Below are 9,742 nucleotides of genomic sequence, written 5' to 3'. Positions count from 1 at the left end.
AAACTCTGGAATAGCCTTCCTGATAATGTTCGGGGTTCAGACACACTCTCTCTGTTTAAATCTAGATTAAAAACGCATCTCTTTCGCCAAGCATTTGAATGATGTATCTTAAATTGTGAGTATAGTTGTATCTGATCAAATGTGCATTCTTATTCTTTAGCTTGGGTTAAACTAATTAATTTTACTTTGTTGGAACAGCAGCTATGCTAACGATGTCTCTATTTGTTTCTACGTTTTGCCACTAAGATTTACACAAGCTCCAGTCTGGATCCAGAACACCTGAGAAGAGATGATGCTGACCCTCAGAGGACCCCAGATGATGCTAACCCTGAATCAACAACAGAACTAACAAATATTGCTACAAGTGTGATTGCATCATATAATAATTATTAATAATGTTCATCATCTGGCTGACTACGACTTGTATAAATTTTTCTACAAATTCTGTCATATGTGCACAAACTGACAGTCACCACTTATAAGCTATTACTAAATATTGTAGAAACATAATTTTCTGTAAAGTTGCTTTGTAACGATTTGTACTGTAAAAAGCGCTATACAAATAAACTTGAATTTAATTTAATAAAAAATAAAAATTCCAATTTAATATATTTTAAGATCTAGTGTATTCCTGTGATGGAGTAATGATCATTACTGCAATCTTCAGTGCCATATGATCCTTCAGAAATCATTCTAATATGATAATTTATGATAAATTTCCAATGAAATTTAAAAAAAAACTATACATTATCAGAGAAGCATGAAAAACTAGAGATTTTTATCCTTATAAGCACCTGACACCCATTAGTCTCAAAGACACTAAACATCTTAGTGCCAACAACATTTACCTTTAATTTAAATCCCTGACCTGAAACCAAATAGGGATCATTTAAATTGCATTAGTCCAACTGCCAAAGAGGTTCAGCAATTTGCTCTAATTTCACTTCAGACAGCTTGGTTTTTACAATTGACCACAATCAATTAAATCAACTGGGGTGGGGAGTTCAGCTTTCAGCAAGTGTAAAAACACTGCCATCTATCTGCAAACAGGAGAGAGGCAAGTTCAACTGGACTCGAAGCTCATGTTCATTAAATTTACAACTACAATCATTTATTTTTACACTTTCTAAAATAAGACTCTTGAAGAATCTGAAATAAAGACAAACAAATAGTTTCTGTTTAAAATGTATTTTATTGGACAATGAGGACATTCTAAATTAATTAAAATGTTATTGCATTTCCGATCCATAATTTCTCAATTTGATAAAGGGAACTTATTCTGAAAAGGCCAGACACAACATTTCTACTACAGCACAGTCCAGCAGAGATGCCTGAGGATACACTGGATATTGCATACACACTGCTGTGCTAATGTGCTGTATTGAGAGGTTTTATTGCAGATCAGTCAGCACACAAGATATCTTTTTCATATCGCTATATGATTTGAATACCACAGGACAGGAGGCAGACCTCTTGGGGAGTCAAATGGGAACTTAAAGAAGATAAAGGCACTTCTAACAATAATAATACCCAAATGAGTGCAAACACAAGCGAAGGACTGGAGCCATTAAGCAAATGAAGGTGACGGAATGAATAGAAATACATGTAAAGAAAATATTACATAGAAAAGACAAACAAAGGAGTTGTGGTCTTTATCTTCAACCGCTCATGACCATGCGGACGAGTTCTGTAGAAAAATAAAAAAATAAAACAAAGTTAATTTACAATGTGTCAAAAAGGGGATTGACCCCAACTACAGCATGCAGCGTAAAGTTCTACTGCAAAAATCCAAATTCTTTTAAAACAAGGATGATTATGAATAATAAAATAAAGTTTTTTAAAAAAAAATAAAATAGACCAATGCTCTTAACAACCTCATCAACCCTTCAAAAATTGCGTTTAGCCTGCGACTTTTGCTGTAGTTGGAAGCCGTTCCCCGGTTGTACTCGTTCATAAGTGTTGAGAAACGGGGAGAGCAAGATCATGGCTAGCTCCTACTAAACCACAGCTCAAAGACTTAACCAGTTCTAGGATTCAAGAAAATGTTAAAGAAGCTCCTTTTGGTTTTCCTCTACAGGGCAAGAGTGGAAACGGTTTTATAGCACAGCTTCAGTAATGAGAGACCGTAGAGTTGAGCTATGGATCAGCCTCCATCAGGAAAAGGGAGAGAAAGATCAGCAAAAACAGCCAAATCACTGCAAATTGATTGGTTAGTTAATAATGAAAGCAACCGTACTGCTTGGTGAGCACAGGGAGGGAGTGTGCGGATATCGGAAGAGAAATCTTAGACTGCTTTTAAAAGCGATACACCCGGTTATGCTACATCCCTTGACATGCACTCAAGTCTGAAGCAGTGCAGTCGCCCTTTGCCTCTGAGAGCCGTCGCAGGGACGGCCACATGCAGAGAGCATGCTGCAGCCAGGGGCCAGAGGAAAGGCTGCTGCAGAGATGGGGAAGAGTCCAACCATGTTTCAAAACCTTCAAACTAGATCCAACCAGGCTCTCTAGCTCTAGACGCCACATGAGGCACAGCTGCCTTCTGAATGACCATATATATAGTTGATAGGTGTAGATTATGCAATCATGTCCGTCTAAGAGCATTAAAGAAAAAGCCTGGATGGATTGTTGCTTCACGTGTTATAAATGTTGAGGGCAGGAGGTAGATGTATACCAGAGACATCTCTCAGCCAGACATGATGTGGCGAACGAAGGCTGTGGAAGATCAGTTAGAGTTACGGCATGCTTTCAAGACCCGATTCTCGCAAAAAGAAATTAAAAATGCTTACAACATTTTTTTCCAATGTGGTGCATAAACATAATACATCCATTCAATTCCCAGCACAAAGTTGTGTTTTGTATTAAAATGTACTGTTATTAACTTAACGTTCTACAGACAAAAAACTAGGCTCATAGAACAGAAAGTGCTCTCATGATAAACCTATGCATAATAAAACTCAATTGTTTACCTTCATAATTGATGCAACCATTAGCATCTTCGTGTCCAGCTAGAAGTGTTTCTACCTCCTCTTCGGTCATCTTCTCTCCTATAAAAGGAATAAATAAACCCATGCATAAATGTTGTGCAAACAGAGCACTTAAAATGTTCACTTCAACCGTGTCTACAATCGTTGGCCTAAATGTGGAGGAGTGGGCTATAAATATCTCCTCAGGAGAGCAGGCCAGCTTACCCAGTGTGGTGAGAACATGGCGGAGCTCAGCACCCATGACTGTGCCGTTGCCTTCCTTGTCAAATACTCTAAGCCCCTCCACAAAGTCCTCAAACGTGCCCTGGTCTTTGTTCTTAGCGATGGCCTGGAGCATGGGCAGGAACTGTTCAAAGTCCAGCAATTTATGGTTCATTTCTGAGGAACAGAAGAAGACTTTAATCATACAAGATAGTTGGGGTGTTCCGATTGATCAGCTACTGATCACAATCAGCCAATAATCGTTTTGGGATGATTGATCGGCGGTCTCTAAAAAGGCAGATTTAAAGGAAAAGAGCACTTTAAGATAAAAACGGCAATAATTTAAGTTCTTACAGTTCTTAATTAAAGTTCATGAACTGCAGTTCTGTTAGTAATAAAGAATGCAAAAGAAAAGGCAGTAAAGTTGACTGTTTCTGTCAATGGTAAGTTTTAATTTAGAATGTTTGTGATAACCTAAGAAAAGAAGTTAAAATGTTTTGCTTTAGCAACTTAATATGTAAATCTAAAACTAAATATAAAAGTAAAAAGCACTAAATAATTGATGAAAGATTCTTTTACTGTACTGTGTAAAAAGAAGAATCACAATGTTGAAAAGGCATTTTAAGTATCAATGTTTGGATTTAAAATCAAAATAATGGATAAATGTTGTTTTTGTGATAAACAGGAGCCGATTCCTGTGTGAAAGCACAGTCCGTGCTGCTTCTGTCCCACACATGGACTACATAAGCACTGCAAACAGAGTATGTGTGAACCTCGCATACAGTTCACAAAATCAGGCTTGTGCTGTGTAAGCTCTTGTGCAACAATACACGATTGTAAAAAATGATTGTGCATGATCAAACATTTAGGTGAGATAAATTATATATATATATATTTTTTAAAGGGCCCCCTCCACCCCTCAAATGAAAAAATTAAATCCTCTCACAAGAGTCACCTAAGAGAGGAATTAATTTTCAAAATTGAAATTCAGGCTTTGAATAAATGTCTAAAAATCTTGATTGGATCATCACTATAATAAATTCTACATGATTAAAAGAAGGCTTTAAAAAGATCTGTTTCAGTGATCGGATCTGCAGATCTGCTGAACTGCTTTCTGTGCCTCAAAAATCTGGATCGGAGCAGCCCTACAAGATAGCATTAATGTCCATATTATACACAAAGAGAGAAATACTCTAATTATCGTAGTTATAATATAACAGCACAGTGCTGTTGTCACTATATGTTTTTATGCATTTAAATACAATTGTACACCTTTTCAGCCATTACTGAAAATAAAAAAAAAGATATGTAAATGGTATAAAGCTTTTTTGGTAAACACCCCACATCCCCTTTTTTTGTTGTGAAGTCAGTAAAAATATTGGAAGGGCAAGTACAAATTTGAACAACCAGCTGAGCAGGTAAAAATTTGTACTGTTGAGCCCTGAAATATATTATTCTGTAAACACAGATAAAGACAATATATGATATTAAGGAAATGATTATACAGGTCAGCCATTCTCCATAGTGTCTTGTCCTACCTTCTGCCTTTGGGTTGCCCAGGACTTTGAGCACCTCGGCATTGACAGGATTTTGGCCCAGCGCACGCATCACATCCCCACACTGACTGTAGGTGATCTTCCCATCTCCCGTCCGGTCAAACAGGAGGAAGGCTTCTTTAAACTCTGAACACAGATCATTACAAAAATCATTGAAACAATCCTGGTAAACAGACAGAGGACAGGAAAAATTTAAGGACAAAATACATAAATGATAAAAAAGAAACTGACATGAACAAGGATGACAAATAAGGATTGTTGATTTTACTCAACAAGAAAAACAGGACAAGATATATTATGCCTTTCTGTGTAAAGATGTAATGACAGGCCATTCCTTTAAAGAGTCTGACTTAATTTAAAGAGCCCAGTGGATCAGCACAAAGAGAAATACTGCACCAGCCATCAATATTAATGCAAACTCTAGGCTAATGACCACAGAAATCTTATCCATCCACCTTAAGTCATCATATACCTTAGTACTCAGAGACCTTTTGATCAAGTTAAAAAGCTAGTGAAATATTCATACACACCAAATAGCCATTTAAGCAGAACTTCTGGCAAACTTACCGGGACCAAACTACACTATTATAATTTAGTGAACCATCTACAAATACCTGATTCTACTTATTTTATTATTATTAGCATATTTAATTTACCAATAACAGTAAAGTATAAAATCTGAATATATATATATATATATATATATATATATATATATATATATATATATATATATATATATATAAGTGTGAGTATGCATGTACGTATATGGCTCTTTCTCTATCTATATATCTATCCATTTATACACACAAGTTGTTTTTAGATCATCTTAAAACTTAACCCTAAAGCCTAAACCTAATCTTCCATTATTGAGCATTTAAACTGTTATAAATAAATGATTCTTTTGACTCTAAGCCAGAGAGTTCGCTGAAAGAACTGAATGTTATCCGTTAGGACAGGCCCTTCCAAAAAAAAAAAAAAACCTCCCATCTCTGTAATGCTTTTGTTGCTCACTGGAATGTGGCTGTTCCCTTGCATGCCTTAAATCGAGCCTTTAACCATATATGGTATGAGAGGAAAACGAGAGAGTGAGCAGTAGTATGTCTACTTCCTTTGCTTAAAACAAACAAGAGCAAAGATGAACCTAAATGGCCATTTACCAAAGAAAGCTCATGTGACTGGTAGTAACACCGATTAGAACTCCAATATTCTAGTTTCAGAGCTGATATTTAGATGTTTAACACGGCAAGACTTTGCACTCTTTTGTTAGCAGTTACAACATTTCCTGACTCAAGACACACCCTTTACAGACATGACTGTCCATGCTACAGAAGAAACACATTAGCTGACAGGCCTTCGCAACAAAAATGCATTTCTACTTTTCGAACAAACCAAATTATGATATTTGGAGTTAATTTACATTAATTACTGAATGCACTTCAAATGAGGGAGGCAGGTATGGTGCTATCAGACACACAGACAGCAGCTTGTTGTCCTTAACACCATGCAAACTAAATCACATCAGAACAAAATAGTTGTCAAAGCACTCACCGTGTATTTGCTCCAAGTTAAACTCAATCTGGAGGTGACATAAAACAGTGGCAAAGGGAAACAATACAAAGGTAAGGAAAGTAAGCAGGAGGAATGCAGGGGCAGAGGAACAGATGAGCAGAATAACACGGACGAGATGATGAAAGCAGGCTTTCTAGCAAGAAATGCAGGGAAATGGAACATATACATAGTAATAGAAACAATAACGTGCATATGGACTAGACACAAACTCACCAAGAATCTGGTCCTCGCTGAAGTCAGACTGTTTGAGACAGAGCGACATTCAATGAATATGAAATGATGCACAATAGCAAAGCTTTGAATAAGATGGGGTTTCTAATAACAACACATCTATGGTCCATAAAATCCGTCTGTATAAGTATTTTAGGCCGCACGAAAAAGTTCGACAAGTTTTCTATCCTTGGCTAAAACTGACCAGCTAACGTTAATACTGGCCGCTAACACACTGCCGTGTTACCGGGTGACCGATAGGCTAAAAAACAATCTTGTGATCATTGTAAGTTAACTATCATACTCTTGGGATTCTGTAAAATAATTTCAGGAACAATTTATAAAGGTTTAGTCACTTTTTTGCGTGCTAAAAAGCGTACAACTCTGTTAGCTAGCATGAAATAGGCTAACGACAGATTCTTAGCAATAAGCGTGTATATAATTACCAGACTACACACTTACTAATGTTTAACGTTATTTAGATAAGTTCTACTGAAACCTATTTTAAATTAAACGTTTATCAATATGCCTACCATATCTGTAGTGGCTTGTTTTCCGGGTGTGTGTTGCGGCGGGAGTGTGAAATGACTCGCGCTGGCGCTGCTGAGTTATGAAGGGTCACGATATCCGATTCGTGAACGAATCATTTCTCTGAGTCGAATCTTTTCAGAGAATTATCTGAACAGATTTACTAACAGAAATGAACGATTCGAACGACAGCCTAAGTGACATTAGGTTGATTCATGGTAGCAACACACTGAACTGGGATGCATGCAATTACAGCACTAATTTATAAAATAATTATACTACTAATTAAGTAGGCCTATTAATAACATGGAATGGAATAACTTGGAATGCGGAACCGCGGGATACGTCATGACGTAAAGAATTGCTGAATCACTTTTTTAAAAATTGATTCTTAAAAAAGAACTGTTCAGAAGAACCGACTCGCGAGAATGATCGGACTTCCCTTTACGACGAGTGGAGTATTCTCATTACAATACACACTCATTACACACATTACACAAGTGACAAGTGCACAGAGACACTACCAGCGCAGATCACTATAACACAATCATTGACTGCACATAATTGGCAAGCGTGTGAATTCAATGCTGATGATTTTTAGGTTTGTAAAACATGCGATTAAGCATTTGTTTGTAAATTTCAATTTCAATGCTGCATTCCTAGCACATGGAGGTGTTGGCTCCATATTCATGTAAGGATAGGCTCTGTGAATTGTAGAAATAACAAATTAAATGTATAATGACAATTCATCAAATACAGGATATATATATATATAATAGGCTTTCATTGTTTAGCCCATTGTTTACATACACCCATTGTTTTTATGCTTATCTCCAATATATGATCAATTATGAATGGATTGCTCTTTTGGTTTCAACCTAGATTTGAGAATAAGGTATATAACAAAGAAGAATATAAAATATTTATTACATTTAAGTAAAACTGAAGGTGACGGTAATGCATTTTGTGTGGACCAGCTTCAGTGACCCATTTCTCCATCCTGATATAGCTCTAGTTTTCTCTTAAGATTTGAGGTCTGGGTTGACACAGTTTTCCATGTGCAATGCTGAGGTAATCAGAAGCTGCATAAAAAGAGATTACACTGATGTTTTATTCACAACTAGCTAATATTAAACTCTGATCTGATACTTGTGTTGCTGTGTTTCAGTATGTTGCACAGAAAATATATATATATTTTTTATTCTTGATAGGTCCACATCAAGTTATTCATCTGAAGGTTTTTGCTCCATTTTGATCCACATTCTATTTCTGCTTCCTTTGCCATTGCTATTTTACTGATGCATAGAACAGCTGCTGCCATAGTAATGAATAATAAGCAATTCTAAAGGCTCTGTTGCAGGACCGTCACTTACCTCTAATGTGCTTGGGTCAAAGGGGGAATCAGATGGGCGCAGCATCCGCGGTTTCAACTCAGGAGCTGATTTTGGGGGTGAAGGTGTTGTGGCAGGGCAAGGAAATGGTGGTCCGTGCCTTGGTAAGGTTCCCCCTGATGGAGACTTTTTAATGGACGGTTCTCGTTTTGGTGCCATCTTTAGACCTTGAAACGTGTCCTTCCTCCCTGTCCACTGCTTTGCAAAAAAAAAGCTCTGTCAGATGAATTGCATGTGTGTCCTCTGATAGTAGAAAAAGAGAGAGGAATGAACAGGAGAAGCAAGCAGGTAGCAGGACTAATCTAGGATGAATTCATGCAGTGGATGTGCATGCAGTAAGAGTGCACGAGAGTGTGCGTGGGAGTGCTGTCTCACCGAATCTGTTTCACTCTCTCTGCTTGTATTTATATGTAGGTCAGAATCGTGTTCATATGTGGGTGTTAGGGGTTTGTGTCACTGACAGACAGCAGTATCAGTATAAAAGCACATCAAGACCTCTGTGTGTGGAAGAGCTAGATCTGCTATTTGGTTATTTATAGGTATTTCTATTTTTATTCTCTTCCTTTCATCTCTAGGAAATATTTCTCTCACACTCAGTCTCTTGGTAATTGCAACCTTCCTCAATGTTTCCTTGTGCTGATTCTGTTATTATTTTTATTATTATTATTATTATTATTATTATTATAAATTGTATCGTTTTTTCTCCACAATATATAGATGTCTTAGTTTTGCTCAGGTATTAACTAAATGATTTAGCCTATGAGTCTAATCTAATCAATAAAGTCCATGCTATATTTAGAGGTATTGTGTATGTATTTATAAGGAGTATTTATGTAGTACATTATAAGAGTAATGTAGCTTTACAAAAGTATAATGACGTCCACTTCTGATTGAACAAGTTTGTCATTCCATTGAAGCCTATTCTTAGTGCTATTTATAATACAGATACTTTCCAGAGAATTGTGTTGAGCCCTTTTGGGATGAATTACTATTTATGGGTGCCTAGGTCATGAGTTCACAATAAAATCACTAAACAGGAATTAGTTTTCTATGCATGGTATTACTAACCAATCAGCACGGATAGGGCGTGATAGCGCAAAGGGAAAGTAGTGTTTGCCTATAACCACTAGATGTCAGTATCGCCTAAAATAAAACCTTAACCAGACAGCCAAAACGAAATAAATGAGACTACTATTATAAAACTTCCCCCACCTGGCACCTATGCCACACGTGAGTAAATAAAAATAACCATCTTATATATAATAATTCAAAGGCTAAATAAGACTATTTTGGTTCAATC

At 36.7% G+C, this 9,742-nt stretch overlaps 1 protein-coding gene across 4 annotated transcripts; it reads right to left on the bottom strand.

Moving 5' to 3' along the window:
• Positions 1-1,172: 1,172 nt before the first annotated feature.
• Positions 1,173-8,616, bottom strand: LOC132118291 (myosin light polypeptide 6-like). 4 transcript variants are annotated; one of them, XM_059528019.1, is made up of 7 exons: positions 8,425-8,616; positions 6,293-6,320; positions 4,724-4,867; positions 3,189-3,362; positions 2,967-3,044; positions 2,672-2,712; positions 1,173-1,687 (listed from the first exon to the last, which is right to left on the bottom strand). In XM_059528019.1, exons 1-6 carry the CDS (start codon positions 8,599-8,601, stop codon positions 2,684-2,686), a joined length of 630 nt encoding a protein of 209 aa, XP_059384002.1. In that variant the 5' UTR covers positions 8,602-8,616; the 3' UTR covers positions 1,173-1,687; positions 2,672-2,683. The 4 variants fall into 4 exon arrangements, with proteins under 4 accessions (XP_059384002.1, XP_059384001.1, XP_059384005.1 ...); XM_059528018.1 differs by lacking the exon at positions 2,672-2,712; XM_059528022.1 differs by lacking the exons at positions 6,293-6,320; positions 8,425-8,616 and adding an exon at positions 6,527-6,685.
• Positions 8,617-9,742: the final 1,126 nt, after the last annotated feature.

This window comes from Carassius carassius, chromosome 37 (genome assembly GCF_963082965.1).
Source record: "Carassius carassius chromosome 37, fCarCar2.1, whole genome shotgun sequence".
Classification (NCBI taxonomy): Eukaryota; Metazoa; Chordata; class Actinopteri; order Cypriniformes; family Cyprinidae; genus Carassius; species Carassius carassius.
This window is presented reverse-complemented; position numbering and strand designations above follow the sequence as displayed.